The sequence below is a fragment of the Naumovozyma dairenensis genome, chromosome 9, assembly GCF_000227115.2.
Source record: "Naumovozyma dairenensis CBS 421 chromosome 9, complete genome".
NCBI classification, from domain to species: Eukaryota; Fungi; Ascomycota; class Saccharomycetes; order Saccharomycetales; family Saccharomycetaceae; genus Naumovozyma; species Naumovozyma dairenensis.
In genome coordinates, this window is record NC_016487.1 from 630,595 (window position 1) to 650,067 (window position 19,473).

General features: G+C 34.1%; 9 protein-coding genes across 9 annotated transcripts; 4 read left to right on the forward strand and 5 right to left on the reverse strand.

Annotated features, from left to right (window-relative positions):
- Positions 1-176: 176 nt before the first annotated feature.
- Positions 177-1,145, forward strand: CRG1 (S-adenosylmethionine-dependent methyltransferase; the record flags this gene model as incomplete). The annotated part of the gene is made up of 1 exon (XM_003672031.1): positions 177-1,145. One exon carries the CDS (start codon positions 177-179, stop codon positions 1,143-1,145), a length of 969 nt encoding a protein of 322 aa, XP_003672079.1.
- Positions 1,146-1,712: 567 nt separating this feature from the next.
- PLC1 (phosphatidylinositol phospholipase C) lies at positions 1,713-4,355 on the forward strand (the record flags this gene model as incomplete). The annotated part of the gene is made up of 1 exon (XM_003672032.1): positions 1,713-4,355. The coding sequence occupies one exon, from the start codon at positions 1,713-1,715 to the stop codon at positions 4,353-4,355; it is 2,643 nt and encodes an 880-aa protein (XP_003672080.1).
- A 335-nt stretch (positions 4,356-4,690) lies between these two features.
- Positions 4,691-5,401, forward strand: ACM1 (Acm1p; the record flags this gene model as incomplete). Its single annotated transcript, XM_003672033.1, has 1 exon — positions 4,691-5,401. One exon carries the CDS (start codon positions 4,691-4,693, stop codon positions 5,399-5,401), a length of 711 nt encoding a protein of 236 aa, XP_003672081.1.
- A 407-nt stretch (positions 5,402-5,808) lies between these two features.
- Positions 5,809-6,768, forward strand: DIM1 (putative dimethyladenosine transferase; the record flags this gene model as incomplete). Its single annotated transcript, XM_003672034.1, has 1 exon — positions 5,809-6,768. One exon carries the CDS (start codon positions 5,809-5,811, stop codon positions 6,766-6,768), a length of 960 nt encoding a protein of 319 aa, XP_003672082.1.
- A 426-nt stretch (positions 6,769-7,194) lies between these two features.
- On the reverse strand, positions 7,195-9,438 carry KAR9 (Kar9p; the record flags this gene model as incomplete). The annotated part of the gene is made up of 1 exon (XM_003672035.1): positions 7,195-9,438. One exon carries the CDS (start codon positions 9,436-9,438, stop codon positions 7,195-7,197), a length of 2,244 nt encoding a protein of 747 aa, XP_003672083.1.
- Positions 9,439-9,834: 396 nt separating this feature from the next.
- On the reverse strand, positions 9,835-12,333 carry MDL2 (ATP-binding cassette permease MDL2; the record flags this gene model as incomplete). Its single annotated transcript, XM_003672036.1, has 1 exon — positions 9,835-12,333. The coding sequence occupies one exon, from the start codon at positions 12,331-12,333 to the stop codon at positions 9,835-9,837; it is 2,499 nt and encodes an 832-aa protein (XP_003672084.1).
- Positions 12,334-12,962: 629 nt separating this feature from the next.
- On the reverse strand, positions 12,963-13,163 carry ATP15 (F1F0 ATP synthase subunit epsilon; the record flags this gene model as incomplete). Its single annotated transcript, XM_003672037.1, has 1 exon — positions 12,963-13,163. The coding sequence occupies one exon, from the start codon at positions 13,161-13,163 to the stop codon at positions 12,963-12,965; it is 201 nt and encodes a 66-aa protein (XP_003672085.1).
- A 379-nt stretch (positions 13,164-13,542) lies between these two features.
- Positions 13,543-15,534, reverse strand: KEL3 (Kel3p; the record flags this gene model as incomplete). Its single annotated transcript, XM_003672038.1, has 1 exon — positions 13,543-15,534. One exon carries the CDS (start codon positions 15,532-15,534, stop codon positions 13,543-13,545), a length of 1,992 nt encoding a protein of 663 aa, XP_003672086.1.
- Positions 15,535-15,883: 349 nt separating this feature from the next.
- Positions 15,884-19,093, reverse strand: CBF2 (Cbf2p; the record flags this gene model as incomplete). The annotated part of the gene is made up of 1 exon (XM_003672039.1): positions 15,884-19,093. The coding sequence occupies one exon, from the start codon at positions 19,091-19,093 to the stop codon at positions 15,884-15,886; it is 3,210 nt and encodes a 1,069-aa protein (XP_003672087.1).
- Positions 19,094-19,473: the final 380 nt, after the last annotated feature.

The window sequence follows — 19,473 nt, forward strand, 5'->3', positions numbered from 1 at the left end:
CATCTTACTCATGTCCGCATCTTCGCCTCGAGAAAAGTNTGAAGATTAAAAAGTGGTTTATTACATTACAAACACTTATAACTAACACTTATAGTTAGTATTGTATAATAGTATATATTATGTATTAGATAGAAGAAACTAAGGAATAATATTTACATTGACTCTCTCTATACTCGATGTCTTCCCCTATTGTTCCCAATACGTCTGTTGATGTAGGCAACCTGGCTCAACAATTAAATCAAATATTAGTTTATAAAATATATATAGAAAAAATGCCAAGTACTAGTTATCTTGATAAAAACTATAAATCAACTCATTATAACAATGTTCGTCCATCATACCCTAAAACGTTAATCACTGAAATCCTAAATTATCATATGGGTCCATGCGAACGTTTAGTTGATGTCGGATGTGGTACTGGTAAGGCAACTGTACTTTTCAAAGACAATTTTAAAGAGATTGTAGGTGTTGATCCTTCTGAGAGTATGTTAAAATCTTTTGCGGATGTAATCGAAAACGATGTAGCAGAAAGTGAAAGAGGGAAATTTAAATTGATTAAAGCACCAGGTGAAAGTTTTCCAGAAGTTGAAAACAGTTCTGTCGATCTCGTCATAGGTGCTGAGTCCATTCATTGGTGTGACATGCCAAAATTATTTAACGAAGTTAATAGAGTCTTAAGAGATGACGGAACTTTTGCATTTTGGTTTTATTGTCAACCTGAATTTATGGATTTAGGACCAAAAGCTCATGAAATTTATTACAAATATGGTTGGAGTGAGCAATTTATGGGTAAGTATTTGACCGCTGAACAGAGAGCATTTTTCAATACTTTTGGAGGTCCAAAATTACCTGAATTATTGGGTAAGGAATTCAGAGATATTGAATTTAGAAAACATGACGCTCTTCATAAAGATATTAAAGAAGTCTCTTCGTTCTATATGGATGGTTCTATGACTTTGCAAGATTTTAAAGGGTTAGTTAAAAGTTGGAGTTTATACGCCTCCTGGAAAAGAGATCATCCTGACGAACCAGATATCGCTGACACTTTTATTGATGAATTAAAAACTGAATGTTCTGTTGAGAGTGAATCAACACCATTAAGAGTAGAATGGGATACTTTCCACTATTTATGCAGAAAAAAATAAGGCATCCTGGGACAAAAGTAGAGTATGTCACACCCAAATGCTTTTCTCAGAAGAACCTATTAAGTACGACTATTAAATAGTATATAAGTTACATTATACAAGCAGAATCTTTTTACTGTAAAAGCAATTTAATTAACTTTTAAAAATGTTTTATGTGATTTTAAACGTTTCTTGTCTCTGTTCATCACAACGAAGTTAATGTTACTAGTTGTTCTGGTATGGATTTAGCCACGATCATCATTTTTCCATAGATTATAACTGTTTAGGAAGCGACACTTCTCGTTTGTCACATATTCTGGAAATCATACTTTAGATTAAACTGTTCCGAATTTCCCATTCATCCACATATTCCTTAGCTTAATGCCATACTGTGGAATATCAATTCAACTTTCTATTTTTTTTTTGAGCATTATTCAAAGGTTTGATGAAATTCTCTGTCTCTAAATCAAAAATCTTCTACTAAACCGCGATAAATATAACAATTCCATTTTTATACAAAGAAAGTCACTCAAGACAACAGGAAGAGAACGACACAAGAGTAATTATTTACGTACTACCAACTTCTTTATGGCCCTTGATGAACCATCAAATGTGCCTACTACATCAATTACCAAAAGATCAAGTGGCGATGAATCAGCTACATATTCTGGTCTCAATCTAGCAAGAACCATTAAGACAGTCTTCAGAAGGAGTTCAGATCATATTACTTACATCAATACTACAAATATTTCTACTAATACAAACGATGCAGGCCCATTAACGTATTCGAATTCATTTTGGGTTGATGTTAATGAGTACACTGGTTCGAAGGCATTGATGATATCAAATCAATTATCGCATTCATGTAAATTATTTCAAACTGATGGGATTATATTGAAAAAGATTACTAGAAGGAAACAAAAGGCTTATAGGTTTAAATTAGGGAACCATTTAGATATTATTACATGGAAAAATGATACAAAAATATTACGATTAGATTCTGTTAAAGATATTAGAATTGGAGAAATGGCAACAAATTATCGTGAAGAGTATGGGATAAGTGATGAATTTTCGAATGTTTGGATGACAATAATATATAATATTTCCAAGAATAAGTTGAAAGCTTTACATCTAATGGCTGAAAATACAAAAGATTTCGATTTGATATTTAATTGTATCTTTGGTTTAGTAAAATCAAGGAAAGAATTGATGGAAAGTATTTCTGTTCCTGATAATGAAAAATTCGCTAATATTCATTGGCATACTACTGTCTCTGAAAGGAAAGAGGATGAAAGTAAAGATACATTATCTTTTGAAGATGTGAAAAAGTTGTGCGACAGATTCCATATCTACTGTTCCTCTAATTACCTTCAAATTTTTTCTAGAATTGCAGACGTTAACCAAAATGATCTTTTGAATTTCCAAGAATTCCAAAGTTTTGTAAAATTATTGAAAAAAAGACGAGAGATAGAGAATATATGGAATGCCATAACAAATGGCTCTCAAAAATTGAGTTTGGAGCAATTCCGCCATTTCGTGATAGAGACTCAGAATGAATATTATACAAAGGCAGAACTGCGAAATATTTTCAAGCAATATATGAAGAAGGAATCTGATTCTGACGGACTGTTTATTGATGAAGAAGGTTTTATTAAATATTTAAATGCACAAAATGCAATGCATGAAACCAAGGAAGACTACACGAAACCATTGAATCATTATTTTATTGCATCTTCCCACAATACATATCTTCTAGGGAAACAATACGGAGAAACAGCTTCCGTGGAAGGTTACATACAGGTTTTACAAAGAGGTTGCAGATGCGTAGAAATTGATATATGGGATGATGATAGTGGACCTGTTGTATGTCACGGATTTTTAACCACAGCAATCCCTTTAAGAGATGTGATTGATATCATCAGGAAATATGCATTTATTGTTTCTTCATATCCACTAATAATATCATTAGAAATCAATTGTAATAAAGAAAATCAAAGAAAGACGTCGATGATAATTAAAGAACTACTCGGACCTATGATCTATTACGGCTCTCAGGATCCATCTCTCATGTTACCGTCACCTAAGGAATTAAAACATAAAATTATAATAAAATCCAAGAAAACCAAACATTACTCCTTGGCTGGTTCAATGACATCACCTCCTTCACCAATGGATTCGAGTACAGTTTCATCATTTAGTTCCTCTTATGAATCCGAGGTTGATAATAATCATAATACCATGTCCACTCCATCGTTTAGTTCTTCAAAGCATACAATATCTAAGGAGAAGGCGAAAAGACGAAATTCAAATAGTTCCATGACAAGGGTGCGGCGAATAAATTTAAAGAATCATATTGAAGTTATTCATGAAATGTTAGAGATCTCAGCGATACATGGACTTAAATTTAGGAATTTTTCATTATCAGAATCAAAGGCAACGACTCATTGTTTTTCATTAAATGAAAAAAAATTGGATGCGATGTCAATGGATAAATCCCTTAATTTATCAATAGATAAACACAATAGGAAGTATCTCATGCGGGTGTATCCTAATATATTCAGGTATAAATCTTCTAATTTTAATCCTATTAAATTTTGGAAATCAGGATGTCAAATGGTGGCCTTAAATTGGCAGACAAAAGATTTAGGGCAACAGATTAACTTGGCAATGTTTCAATTGACAAATCAAAAGGATGATGTTTTGCATTCCGGTTATATTTTGAAACCACCTACTCTGTTACCAGTAGTTTCGAAAGCAAAAGAAATTCCAATACTATATGAAAATCTGAAAAAGGAACGGAAATTAAAAGATGTGACAATTCAAATATTATCCGTCCAATTACTACCAAACTTGAAGGAAACTAAGAACACCAAGAAAGATGAAACGTTTGGATCATATGTAATCTTTGAGTATATTGATGACGAGGAGCCATTAAGTTTTGATGTCACAAAGAATGGGACCAAGATTTCAAGCTGTGAAGCATCCACAATCCAGTGTAAGGAGAATGGATTTAACCCTACGTGGGAGACAGAATTGAAATTGACTTTGAACTGTCTAGATTTTACGTTTATCAAATTTACTGTCATGGCAAATGGGGTTCCATTGGCTACCTCCTGTTTGAAGTTAAGTTATTTGAAAAGTGGCTATAGACACATTCCGTTATATAGTCTAGAAGGTGAACAATATATCTTTTCCACGATGTTTATATATACAAAAGTGATAGATCAATGAACGAAATAATTGCATGAGTAGGTAGATAAAAGTACTATACACCAAGATTTATGAGAGACATTCATTCGTTACGTTTTGTTACTCTGTTGTTAGATGTTAAACACAAAAAAAGAGAAATACACCAAAAATTGGATTTTCGCGATTTCGCGATTTCGCGTTTCGCAAAATCCTCATTTCTGTGAATCTGAAGTAAAGTATAATAATATAAAGAGACTTCAGTTCAGATCACCAGAAGAACCAATTTCGAGGACGAATATGTCTCCTGTATCTATATTCATAATAGATGGTTTAATTTAGTACGTTAGAAGTACACAACAATTGCATCGAAAATAATAATGAGCTCACCAATAAAAAGAAGACCAGTATTAGCAGGGAAAAATGTCAACAGTTATACAAAGGGGTCAATACGTAAAAATGGTAACGACAGTACGCATTCCTCTCCTAGTAAGAAAAATTACAAAATAATAGATTATGCATTGAGACGAAGTCCAATCAAAAATGTATCTTTATCACCACAAAGAAGAAAACCCCTATATTCTCCTAGTAAGCTAAATTGTAGCACAAGGAACGGTACATTTACTATGTTCCAGGAAACACCTGAGGCACGTCAAGCCATTTTATTGGAACATAGTAATATGCTAGTTTATAGTAGCAGTTATCACGATGAAAATAGCTTTGAAGAGGTGAAGGAAAATATGTCTCCTAGTAAACTCAACTCGAAGAAATTAATAAGACAAAAACCCACAAAAAAGAGGGTTATAAGGAAACCACTTCGAGATCTTGATATTTCAGAATATAAGGGTTACATTGAAAATCCTCATACTAAAGAAACTACAGAACTGAATTTGCATACCAACGGTAAGATCCATTTACCGAGTTTTGTGACACCACCTAGAAAACATAAATTAAAGGACTATTTCACTACCAATACCCACGAACATGATAGCAGTGCATCAAGCTTACATTTTTCTCAAACCACTGACGATATTAATGAAAATAAAGTCGTAAGAAAATTAGAGTTTGAAATTTTCGAGAATGAATTATAGTTTCCCTCTTCGCATTTTTATATTTTGAACTCTATTACATTTCAATACATAATATATAATAATACCCCCATAGAGTCATGTATTTAACGAATGAATATGCACCAAATATCCCATTTTTTTCTTTTTAACTTGACTAGAGTTCTCTCAGCCTCAAAACAACTTACTTAAGTAAAGCTTCCATGTAGTCTTCTATCCTTCTGACGTATATATATAACACGTGACACTTGAAAAATTTCAAAAAATTTGCAAAAAGCGATGAGCATCAACTTTCTCTAGATGATAATACATTAAACGATAAGATTATTCTTTAAACATTGTCTCGATCTTTTATACTTATCATCTAATGGAATAACAAGCGCATCTACTGTATCCAATAATAGATCAACCTACATTTCCAAAAAGGAAAAATGGCTAAAGCTGCAAAGAAGAAATATTCAGGTGCTCCCACCACTACTAAACAAGTAGCTGCTGAAAAGCATTTAAGTTCAGTATTCAAATTCAATACTGATCTTGGTCAACATATCTTAAAGAATCCATTAGTTGCCCAGGGGATTGTTGACAAAGCGCAAATAAAACCATCTGATATCGTCTTAGAAGTTGGTCCAGGTACAGGTAACTTAACAGTGAGAATCCTAGAACAAGCGAGAAACGTCATTGCTGTGGAAATGGATCCAAGAATGGCTGCTGAGTTGACTAAGCGTGTTCATGGTACACCAGGAGAAAAAAAATTAGAAATTATGTTGGGAGATTTTATGAAAACTGAATTACCTTATTTCGATATTTGTATATCAAATACTCCATATCAAATTTCATCTCCACTGGTATTTAAATTGATCAATCAACCAAGACCCCCAAGAGTCTCTATACTGATGTTCCAAAGAGAATTTGCAATGAGACTGTTGGCAAGACCTGGTGATTCTTTATATTGTAGATTGTCTGCAAATGTACAAATGTGGGCAAATGTGACGCATATTATGAAAGTTGGTAGAAATAATTTCCGACCACCACCACAAGTGGAATCTAGTGTAGTAAGGATTGAAATTAAGAATCCAAGACCTCAAGTGGATTTTAATGAATGGGACGGTTTATTGAGAATTGTGTTCGTGAGGAAAAATAGAATGATATCGGCAGGTTTCAAATCTTCTACGGTATTGGAAATATTAGAAAAAAATTATAAAACTTATCTAGCAATGAATAATGAAATGGTTGATGATACTAAGGGTTCTATGACGGCCATTGTCAAGGAAAAAATCGAAACTGTCCTTAGGGAAACAGGATTGGCTGATAAGAGAGCAGGAAAATGTGATCAAAATGATTTCTTGAAATTGTTATATGCTTTCCATCAAGTGGGTATTCATTTCTCATGAGATAAATAAAATAAAGAAAAGAAGCAAGAAGGAAGGAAGTTCCATCCCTTTTTTGAATACCAATTGCATACATTCATTTTGGGACTGTATTATCATTATCATTATCATTATAAACCTATATATAAATATATTGTATATTAATTTCTTTTCCTATTGGATTATTAAAAGATAATACCATAAATTAAAGAATAATGGCTGGTCAACGATTTATTCATGAAAAGGATCATTAACGTTACTAAAATAAATGTTTCGGATTGGCCTTTATCAGCCCAACGGGTAATTCCTTTCGTCATGAAGAAAGGAAAAACCCAATAAGGTTAGCTATAAATCATCTAGCCTAAGCCATATTTAGATATGATTCTATTACTGTTACAAATCGTAAAGATAGTCTATACGCAAGTGATTAAAGATAAGGTTAGTTAATTATCATCGAGTTCTTTCCAGAATGCTCGCTTTCCTACTTCTAGGAACTGAACAAAGTAACTCAGATAACGGTGTTGGCTGTTTCAGCTCAGTTCTCCTCCTAGAGGATGGTGTCCATAATCCAAACGGTTCTTTACTGTTATCCATTGTATGGCTTAATTTTTCTTTCCTCGAAGCAATTAAATAATTCTGTACACCCACATCGATCTTATTTATAGATCTTGGAATCAAACTTCTCCTGCTTGAGTGGTAATTTATCTTTTGTAATTGTAACTGTTGTATAGACAGTTGAGGCACTTCAAGCACTTGTTCTGGTGTCGAGAATTGAGAATTATCTGAGTATGCTTGTTCAAATACGGTTGATAACCTAGCTGATATTTGAGGGACTTTATGGGCAACATTTGCCCGTGTCACAGAACTGCGAGTTGGCGACGGGATTCTTGTGTCTATATCTTCAAAACTGTTCACATTATCATCTACGATATTTTTGTTGTCATCATATGGTAAATTTGGAACAGAATTCAGTGTTAGTGTTCCTGATGTTAAAAAGTTATCTGTTTTAACCGGTGAAGACATATCAAAGAACGGGTTATTATCATTAGTTTCTGTAGGTGACTCATCTTCTGAATCAGCCGGACGAATATTCATCTTTCTTAACAATACTGCCCCAAATTTTTTCCTGGTCTTTTTCCCGGGACTTAATTCTTCAAAATTTAGTGACAAATTACCAATTGCATCTGTTATAGAGTCAATACTGGCGTTTCCTTCAGGGGTAGCACCATCCTCGTTATCATTTTGTCCATTTTCAGATAAGTTTTTATTATTTCGTACTTCAATATATTGACTCAATTCTCTCGATTTATTAAAATTCGCTAATAGTAAATTATCTGTTTTAGTTCCTATTTCTAACCATTTTTGAGCCAAATCATTAGTTTTTAATGCGATGCCAGCGTCCAACAAAGAAAATTCAATGGCTCTATATATGATATTAAAAGTTTTTGATATGGTTTTTGATTTTTGTCGCAGTTGCTTTTCGAATAGTTCTTCAATATCTTTTGTTAAAAATTCGTTAGTTTCCAACTTATTAATCAGCGATTGAACTTCATCAATAATACATTCCAACTCATGATTCAAATTAATAAATAATGCATTCCATCTTTTTTCTATTAATTCATATTTTAACTCTTTGATTTCGTTCGTAAGAAATTTGAAATTCTTCATTATTCTTTCATATTTCTTTTGTAGGAAATCAAGCAATATAGACACGATTGAGTCTATCGACTCTCGTAAACTGAACTGTTCAATACGTTGAGGTAAAATTTCAGTCAAACTTTTTTCAATTGGTGGTATCCTATTCTTCAAAGTTGTAAAATTATCAGAAAGTTGTTCATCTATTCGTGTGAAAATTGGAATTTTTGGCTCCATCATTAAGGAGGAAGAGGAAGATAATGGGGAACTTAACCGTTTACCGGGACTCCCATGAACATGACGAATAGAATGATGATTTCCGCTTGTCGATAACAATTTTGTTAGTTGATTCAATGTAAATGTAGGAGTATGTCGAATAGGTGATGAAAATTTCAGTTCCTGTACTTGAAAGCATTCTTTAATATTTTTATTTATTAACTCATCCAATGTATCCATGTGATCCTTGGAGATTTCGTTGAACTCTAATGACGTACCTCTCAATTGTTTCAGCAGATGTAGCTTCTTCACTAGCATGTTTTTATCAGTAGTACATGCTTCTATCAGATCGAACAGCTGATTAAAATCTATTTCCAATGGATGGTCTGAAGAAGATGTCAGTTTGAGCTCTAATATATCTAGTATATGAGACAAGGAAGGTTCAATCTTAGAAACTTGATCCATCAAAAGGGAAAGGGTAGTTTGATCCTGTTGAAGACCATTCATATACGAAATTACTTCACCCGGTGTTCTTAGGTTATCTGTGGGTAGTAATCCTGGTAACGTCACTGTATTTAGAGATACTAGCATGTTGCGAAGAGAAGTCAATTGGAATTGTAAAGTGACCGCTGTTGCTTCCGTTATATCATTTATTTTCGACAAGACACTTATACTACCATCAAGAATTCGAAATCTGTCATTTTGTGGTAGTGGTGCAGGCCTATTTCGTTCTTCATTCGCTCTCGCTTCTAAGTGAATGTTGGAAGGTTCAGGAGAGGTTTCGACTTCGGCCGTTATTATCATATCATCGTTATCATCGTTGAGTATTCCTTCTTTATCCATCTGTATTCAAAAAGGTATTCGAGGGACATAAAGAGAATATGTCGCAGTTGTTAGTTTAGCAAAATAATTCTTTATCTGAGCAGATGCTGTGTTTGAAAGGTGGTCTTGTATTTCAATTGGAAGTAGTTATTATTTTATGTTTTGATTTGTTTACATGTTGAAGTTCGTGTTTCGGGTTTGTTTACAAAATAGTATGATCACATTCCGGGTAATCTATCCAAACCAACACCAAATGGAACAACATTCCATCGGTGCTGCTGCTGTTGGTGATGATGATGATGATGATGATGACGATGGTGATGAGGAATAGTATCTATTAGGGTGTCACTGTACAGATTATGTATTGACTGCAACGGTTTGTTATATATATATATAGATATAGATATATATGGTGTTTCAGAGCGGGTCCTTAGGAGAGAGTTTAATTGGTTTGCTTTCCGCTGAAACATCATTGAGGACGGATTCAATTGAGTCTTCAAGTTGTTGAGTCGTTATTATGGTTGGGGGTGCTTCCGACTCGTGATCCTCTTGTGCATGGTCCTCTTCTAGTATTGTCCCTTCGTGGTGAATACTTGAACCATTAGCAGAGGAGACTGATGTGGAAGACACAGGCGGGACTGTCTTGGTAACAACTTTCTTTCTACTTGATTTTTCATTTAATAGTTTGGATAGCTCACTAGTCGGGTCAGCAAACAGTTCCTTAAATTTACCCATCTCAACCACAGATCCATCATTACCGAGAACAATAATATTTTCAGACCTCCTAATGGTACTTAATCTATGGGCAATGCTGACAATAGTCATTGATTTACTTTTCATTAACTGGCCAAATGTGTAGTTAATTGCACCTTCACTTTCTACATCCAAGGCAGAAGTGGCCTCATCCAGGATCAAAATATTTGGTTTCTTGATTAGTGCTCTAGCAATCGCTATACGTTGCTTTTGACCACCACTCAATAAAGTACCATGGGGTCCAATGTATGTATCATACGTATAAGGGAATTTCACAATGAAGTTATGGCAAAAACATTGTTTTGCTACAGTTCTAATTTCTTCTTTTGTTGGTTCTTCAGTCAGACCGTACGTAATATTGTCTCTAATGGTACCTGACATCAGTACAGGTTCTTGTTGAACTACAGCTATTTGTCTTCTTAGTGATTTGCTGTTTAACTTCGTGATATCTTGACCATCAATCAATATCTGACCACTTGTTGGGTTATAGTAATGTAATAACAATAAAGCTATTGTCGACTTCCCCTTCCCTGAAGGTCCTACAATACAAACGTTTGAACCTGGTTTTATTTTGAAATTCAAACTTTTGAAAATTTGATTACTTGGTCTAGTTGGATATGCAAATGATACATTTTTAAATTCAATTTCACCTTTCCCTGGAGTATATGTTTTCCCTAAAGTAGGTCTTATAGTTGGTACACGATCAGTTAATTCAAATAATCTTGATGCAGCACCTGCACCTTGCATGATTTCAGAATAGAACGTAGATAAACCAAATATAGCATTCCCCGTATATTCTGTATATAACATAAAGGCAGTTAGGTCACCAATTGTCAAAGAACCATGTAACACTAAGTAAGAACCATAGACTAACACAGTTAAAAAACTTAGATCACCAACAAGACTTGTAGACGTGAAGAATTTCGCGTTAATGAACGCAGCTCTCTTACCAACGTCAAAAATTTCCCTAATCGAGTGATTGAATCGTTTTATTTCTCTTTGTTCCGCTACAAATGATTGAACTGTTCTAACACCATTCAGCTGTTCTTCAGAAACCCTGGTAAGTTGACCTGTTGCATCTTGTAATTCTCTTGAATTTATTCTAATTTGTTTCCCAAAGATCGATGCACTTAATACAACAGGTATAACAAAACAAACTAAAACGGATGATAAATCCATTGAAAGTTCTAACATCATTCCTATCCCGACACCACCACAAATAAGACTCTTAACACCATCAGAAATCTTCTGAGTAATAGACCTCGACACTATATACGAATCAGCGCCTAACCTTGATATCAAGTCACCAACTTTATGAACGTCAAAGAATTCAGAATCTTGATGTAACGTATGTTTCATCACTACAGAGCGTAATCTAGCCACCAACCTTTCACTTAAAATTCTTAACAAGATCAGCCTTCCATAGTTAGCTGCGCATCCAATAAATAATGCAACAGAAAAGCCTCCTAAGAATTCATACAGTGTTAAACCGAACATTATTGTTGGAGGAGGAGACGAACCACCATCTGGTGTTGTAGCTACTGACTTCAAAGCATCTAATATCAACCCAATTATCTTGGGGATCATCATGCCTATGGTACATGATATTGTAAGGAGGGTCAATGACACGATTAATAATTTATAATCCTTTTTCACCAGGAGGAATAGTCGGAATACATCTTTAAAATTCGATTCCCCTTGATCAGGCTCTATTTCATTGGGTTCTGTGGATGCTTTTGTAGACTCGGTAGATTCCGTGTGAGGCGGAATGGTATCGGTAGTATTTGTAGTGGAGTTAAACCTTAATGCGACTTTATTGCAATTGAAGGGTTTGGTTTTAAGTAGTAATATGCTATCCTGTTTAGCAGTTAAACTTAAAATAGACAGTCTACTTAATATGGAATGATTTGTGTGATATTGTGATTTCTGAGTTGAAATTGAGAGGTTTCGACTTAAATTAGTCTTGGAAATATCCCTGTCGTAGCGGCTCCCTTGACGACATGATATATGATCACCTTTCGATATAAGTAAGTCATTATACATCCATTTTGCATTATTAAATTGATTGGAAGTTAAAATGGAATAAGTACGAACTGCCAGATTGGGTTTGGAAAACGGAGATATTGTTTGAGGTATAGATAAAGGGAAGATGTTTTTGATCATAATTCCGCTTAGTGATGACCATGTATAATCCGTGATAAGAGCTTCTTCTTCTTTTAACAACTTGAGTATGTATGATTCGTTTATTTTAACTTCTGTAGAACCTCCTTTCGCATTTAGATCTGTGTGTACGGCAGTTATCAACGACACAGTAATCTTATAATAATGTTTTCTGTTGATAAGAGTATAAAATAAGAGATTATCAATTTTAGCAGAGTCATCCTACAAAAATGTGATGTAGACTGTGCACGCCTTTAAAATTAAATAGACGGACACCTTAAGGAAGGTTAATGAAGATTTTTTGAAAGAAACAACGATAGAAAAACAGAATGTAAGAACATCTTTGTTCGTCAAATGTAATGGTTCTTCTTAGTATATAATTATATATATTTATAAATTTCGTTGACGAATTAACCTTTATATAACCGTTTTGAACCGGAATTAGGCTTTATTCGAAATGTTATTGTATAGAAAAAGGGTGGAAAGGCTGAAAATCGTAGAATTTATACTGAATTGAATATATGATGGGTACACAATATGTTTATATATATATTTTGAATCGTACTGGAAATGTGGAGAGAATCGTTATACCGAGTTGCTAAAGTGACATTACTTACTTTCATGACTTTTCCTTATTTCTTTTGAAGAGATTCCGGTTCGCTAGCTGGAGCCCCATCTTTATACTTTGTAAAATATGCATCTGTATGTGATCTGGCCATGACTGTGGCTGTTTGTAATTCTGGTTTCAAAGCAGCACGCAACGTTCTTGCTGCGATTGATAGATATGCACTATATGTGATTCCAGCTTTTCTCCATACTGCAGATGATGACATTTTTCCTCTTTCTTTTTATAAGTAGGTGGTCGGATAATAGACTATATTGAGAAAGGTAATCTTGTATTCGTCTAGATAAAAATTACTTCGAGTATAACTTGTTTCTCATCAACAGGAAAGCTGTTCAAGTAGAAAAGTTGGTCTTGTTCTCCCCTTTGGGTATCTGCGTTAGTAGTTTTTCCTTTAACTTAAGAAGCGCTCTGTGGAAATCTGCTGTTTAATTCGTCCAGTAATGAGAAGTCGTTATTATTGAAAGAGAACTTTAATAAATAGCTAAAATAAGCAAGTAAATCATTATGATACATTCTATTATATTGGCAACTGCCTGTACAAGTTTCTCTATGAAAATATATTTAACTTAAACTATAGAATCTCTAGATCATCTTCTTTTCGAAGCTCCCTTAGAAGTGTCCTTTTCAATAACATCTCCTACAACACCAAGCTCTTCCAATTTGTCTTCTTCAATACGGATTTGATCACGTCTCTCCCACCAACGGTCTTCACAAAGTTCAAACGACTTCTTCTTTAAATGCTTCCCTCTAACATGTTTATTGTTGGAAATGGCCCATTCTAGGAAAGCTGGACCTTCACGAATGTAAAACGCACGTAACGATTCAAAAGGTTTTGGATGTGGTAACCATGGACGTAAATCGGGAATTTCCATTTCTTGCACATCTTCTTCCTCTTCTTCCTCATCTTCATCATCTGCAACCAACTTTTGGTCCTTAATTTCTTCTTCATCGTCATCCTCATCATCGTCCTCTTCATCATCTTCATCATCCTCTTCATCAGAATCTTGCTCACCCAACTCCTTCGCTTTTTCAATTTCTTTCAAGTCTTCCCAGTAACATGTAACACCGTCAATCCTATTCAAGTCAATACTGTAGAACGAGTTGATGAAATAATCCTTTTCGCCTAATTCCCAACTACCACCATAAATAAATAATAGGTCATCAACAACTGTCATGGCAACATTATATCTAGGATGCGGTAATTGATTCATGATGGTCACACCTTCAGCCTCCTGTGTAGTTCTTTCTGTATCTTCATCATCGCTCGTTGCAGCAGTACTAGCAGTTGTACTACCGTCCTCGTTTTCATTGACCTCTTCATCGTCTTCATCATCTTCATCTTTCAAATTATTTTTCTCTAAAATCTGGTTCAATAAATCTTGTAATTCTTTTTCCTTTTCTTTAGAGTTTTTATTATTAGAACGTTTTAAAGATTTATTACCCTTTTGATTCTTTCTTAAATTCAAAGCGAACCACCTGTTAGTTTCCACGTTGTAACTAAACAAATCGTTATAGAATAAAGATTCCAAACTTTCTTCAGTTTCATCGAAATCATAAACACCACCAAATAAAATACCTCTACCCTTATGATATGCCATGGAACACCCGACTCTTGGAGATGGTTGGAACCCCAACTTTTTTCTTCTTTCCCATCTAATACTACTCAAATCACTTTTCATTTTCAAATACCAACAATCATTCAATATCTTCCCCTTCTGTTGACCACTTTTCAATTTAGATTTCACTTTAGTGTACCCACCCCAAAGGATACACCCTTCTTCCACTGGGATCCATGAATGACCAGATCTAGGATCAGGTAACGGATGGTTCTTAGGGAATTCCACTTGCGTCCATTTATAATTCAAAATATCAAAACACCAAACATCATTGAAATAATTTGTTTGATTATTACCAATATCTTTAAACCCACCAAACAACACAAAATAATTCTTCCAATGAACAATCCTATGACCTGACCTGGCGACTGGAGATTTCTTAATATCAACTTTCGTCCATTCTTTCGTCGAAGTATCAAGTATCCATGTATCAGAATAATGATAGAATGTATTTTGCTTTGGGGAGGAAAACTCACCACCATGTAATATAGCGATACCAGATGGATGATAACACATTGCCGCTGATGATCTTGGCATAGGAGAATTTTGAGAGGTAATCTTACGCCATTGTTGAGTATCTGGAGTATATGATAATAAATCATTATAGAAATGAGTCATCCCAGTTTCTGGTGATGTATATTCACCACCAAACATTAATAACTCTTTACCCTTCTTATTATGAGCTGAAGCTGCTGTAATCATTGATGAATTGGAACGTGGTGAGATATGATTATGTTGACCTTGTGGTAAAAGTTCTACATTAATCTTTTCGAACTTTTCTTGTTCCATTTTAAAATTCGCTAGAACGGTTTCAATGTCCAAGTCATCATCATCACCATCAACGTTTTGGTTTTTGGATAGCTTCTTTTTGTCCTTTTGTTCTGCTTTGGCTTGATTCTTTTTCAATTTTTGTTCTGCTCTGGCCTTTTTGGCATCTTTATCTTTCTTACTTTTCTTTGCCATAGTGATATCTGATTTTGTTTGAGAGTGTCAAAAATAGGTACTCCACAAAGGCGTTTACTCTCTATGGTTCTTTCCCAATGTATTGTAAGTAATCTGTCATTTCAATCGATGATGTTTTTATCAATAGCTCTTCTATTGTTCTAAAGTCGAAATTTTCACTCTGCGCGTTTCCTCTCATTTGGAAATATTTGAAAGTAAAGAAAAGGCTATATTCTATGATCTCGAAGGTGTATGTATGTAGAAACTATTCACAAAATATCCATTAATATGCTAGTTTACATGAATTGAATTCTCGAAGCTGTATTAAGTGCGTATCAAAAGATGTATATTAAAAAAATATCGTACGTTGTTATAACAATATATAAATTTGGTCAGACAATCCACTAAAGTTCCCACGATGATCTCTTTTCCAATCTCGTAACAATCTTGCAAGGGCTGACATTGGTTTATTATCTCTAATCAATTCACAAGCTTTGATAGCAACTTTTCTTTCAAAATTCTCCTCGTTCATCAAATAGACTACAAATTCCACTATTACTTTACGTTCTTTGTACAATTCTGCTGATACATGTTTTCTCCAACTTTTATTCTTCGATTTGTTTAACGAATGGATAGATTCATTATTATATTTGGGATTCGGTTGAAACCATTCTTTAACGATGCCATCTATAGTGTTGATTGTTTCATCCAATTGGAAAGCAGATACTTCCCCATCTTCGAAAGATTGCGTGCCGATATTTTCCTTTTCCCTCGAGACCGTCATGCTTTTAGTTGCCCTCTTCATTGACAAGGGAATTAATTTAGGTGTTGACATTTGAGATGATATATATGGTGAACTTGTGTTGGAAACTACAGCATCTTTAGGGATGGACATAAATGAGTTGTGTCTTCCGTCGCTTGCATTAGCATTGGTAGCATTACCATTCAATTTTTGTTTCATATGATTATTTTGCTGCACTGCTCTAGAGAGTACGGTCCCTTTGGGCGTACTCATCGAGTTGAAATGAGTATTTGCAAAATCGTGAATCTTTTGATTAACTATATTTTCCACAATGGTTTCAATTTTGTCACCAAATTTTCTAGCAAATTGATTCATTTGATTCTTGAAAATGGAATTGACCCTCGTTGTTACTAATTCGTTTATTAAATACTTTAGTTCTTCTTGCATATTATTGTCTTCCCCGTCAACACTGTCATCGTCATCGTCACTATCGCTATTGTCCTCGTCGGCATCTTCACTAGACGATGAACTCTCTTTTTTGTCCTCCTCCTCATCATCGTCATCATCGTCATCGTCAGAAATATCCATTAAGTTCAATGATTTCTCTCTTCCTGTCCGCCTGGTTGGTTGCTTGGTATCTAATTCTTCAAAATCATTTTGTTGACTATGTTTAATTATTTGATTTTTTACGAATTTGTGTCTTTCCATTGGATCGAAATTAAGAGTTTCAAACATTGAATCATTAAATGAATTCAATTGTTTAGTGATTAAATGTTTCACGGGTTTCTTAACTGGTACTTCATCAAAAATCTTAGTTAATGTTCCAACTAAGTTTTGAAAATTTGTCATTGTTTGTAATTGCATGAATTGGAATTCCTCATCTGTGATTCTTTGCGTTAATTCGTTTGTCATCACTGACTGTTGCTGGTTGTTCGAAGTAGTTGTAATTGATTGAGGAATATTTATTAAACTTTGCTTCGCGGAGTTCTCCCGGGTATCATCCTCAGAGATATCTCTTTCAGAAGAGGTATGTTTCCTCCTCTTGCTTTTAATGGTATTAGTCTTGTCATTTTCTTGTGCTTTGGTCTTACTTCTGGTTCTTTTTTTGGGAGCGTTCTTAGTTGCATTGGCAATCGATAACATTTCTTGCAAATTATTATTTGATAAAGTTTTGGACTCATTATTTGTAACACTATTATCAGTATCAACGTGCCTTATTGTATCCTTAAGTGATGAAGTAACAATCGAAGCGAGATTAGAAGATGGTTCAATAATCAATTGAGTAAAGCTTTTCCTCGTAAGACATTGTTTATCATCAGGGAAAATGCGGAATGGTAATGTATCTTCACTGTTATTATTGTTACCACTTGATAGAATCTTGGCACTATTTAAGTAGATACGGAATTCTTCTCTTTGTAAAACAGGATATTTGAATATATCATGATCTGGGAAAAATTCGTAAATGAAAGGAAGATTACTGACAAATATTAATCTTAAAGCCTCCATTAGTTGAATAAAGTTTTGTAACTTTAATGGTGGCGAAGAAGCAGATCCTTCCAATTTCCCCTTTAATATTTCAATTTCTGGGAATAATTGGAATAACATTCCATTGGGTGGGACCTTTCTTATTGAAAAATATGTATTGTTATTTGTTTCGTTGGTCCTGTAATTTAGTTCATGTATTGGATTTCTTAAATTCATCAGATAGTTCAAATCCAATGGTATGTCATCTTTAAATGCTACGTCAAAGGCTTCAGGGAATTTCGATTTCACTGTTCGTAATATATCCGGAGTAAAGTAAATGTTATTGGAATCGTTGCTTTCAACGTCAGAGGATAAAGGCGAGGTAAATTGACAGTATTCAGATATTTGCGTTAATGAATTTTGCCATACTTCTTCATCATCTGCATGTTCCTCGTGTAAAAATGGGAAATGCTCAATGTCGGTTTCTGTCATTGGGAATTTATAATCTTTAAGTATATAGAAACGTAGGAAATAATATGTTGCTAGTGTCATAATGGGACATATAAAGGGACAATTTTGCGGTATGATTTCTAATGTTTTGAGACCATTGACCTTCTTCTTTGAAGTATTATTTCGTGTGTATGTTCCATATATGACTGGAAGTTGCTTAGAAGGTGATGAGGATGATGATGATGATGATGATGATTCAATCATTGGTCTTGTTTGGAAATTTGACAGTAATAAATCGAATTGTTCATCATACGTGATATTATACATTGTTGACAGTTGCAAAGTAAGTAGAAATTGCAGTTTTATTCTTGGTTCATTATTCTTTAAGTGTGTTGTATTAGGATTCCAAAGGTTTACCGCAGTTTTCAACAACTTGTACACCTTATTATTATTATTATTATTATTATCATCATTATCTGATAAAGTGAATATTTTTGGCATATGTTCGTATTGGGAATAAATACTGGGGATACTATTTAAGTATGATTCTACCCTAGGATCAATTGTATATTCAATGTTACCCTTTGCAACGTGACACAATTTATCCAAGAATTTCAAACTCTTGATAATTTTTTCGATTTCTTCAGATGTTGGTAACTTAGAATTTGAAGTAGGAACATTGATTATAAATGTATCAATTATGAACCAATGAATGAGAAAACATGATATTGGTAAACGTCTGTATATATCTTCATCAGTGACCGGTTGTTGTTGTTGTTGTTGTTGTTGTGACACATCTAATAAGTTTCTATTTCGACACCAATTGATATACTGAGCGAAATGATATTTGTATTGAAGTTGAATTTTTGGTGATATAGAACCTAGTAGAAACTGGACATTCGAGCTAGTGTCAGATTCATCCATTTTGGAATGTAGGAAACGGTGTAACCAGAGTAATGGGGGTATTGGTATCAGTGATTCAAACTACACAGGTCCCCTTTAATTATACTCATCCTTGGAGATCTGTATAACTCAAGTAAGTGGAAAATCGTAGTTTATTAGTATTATTATTATTATTATTATTTTACTGTTTCCATTTTACGCGTCCGGATCGCGAAAAATAAGAAATAATATATAAATAGACGTTACCCGGGTTTTTTTACCCTATTTGCGGCGGAACCAAAAAATTGTAAAATGTAATTTTTTTTTTTTGAACTGCAACATACGCGCCCGTGGGCTTTTTTTGTTAGTGACAGTACATACAAATGTAAAGATATAAGATATTTACTCAATACCCATACCGT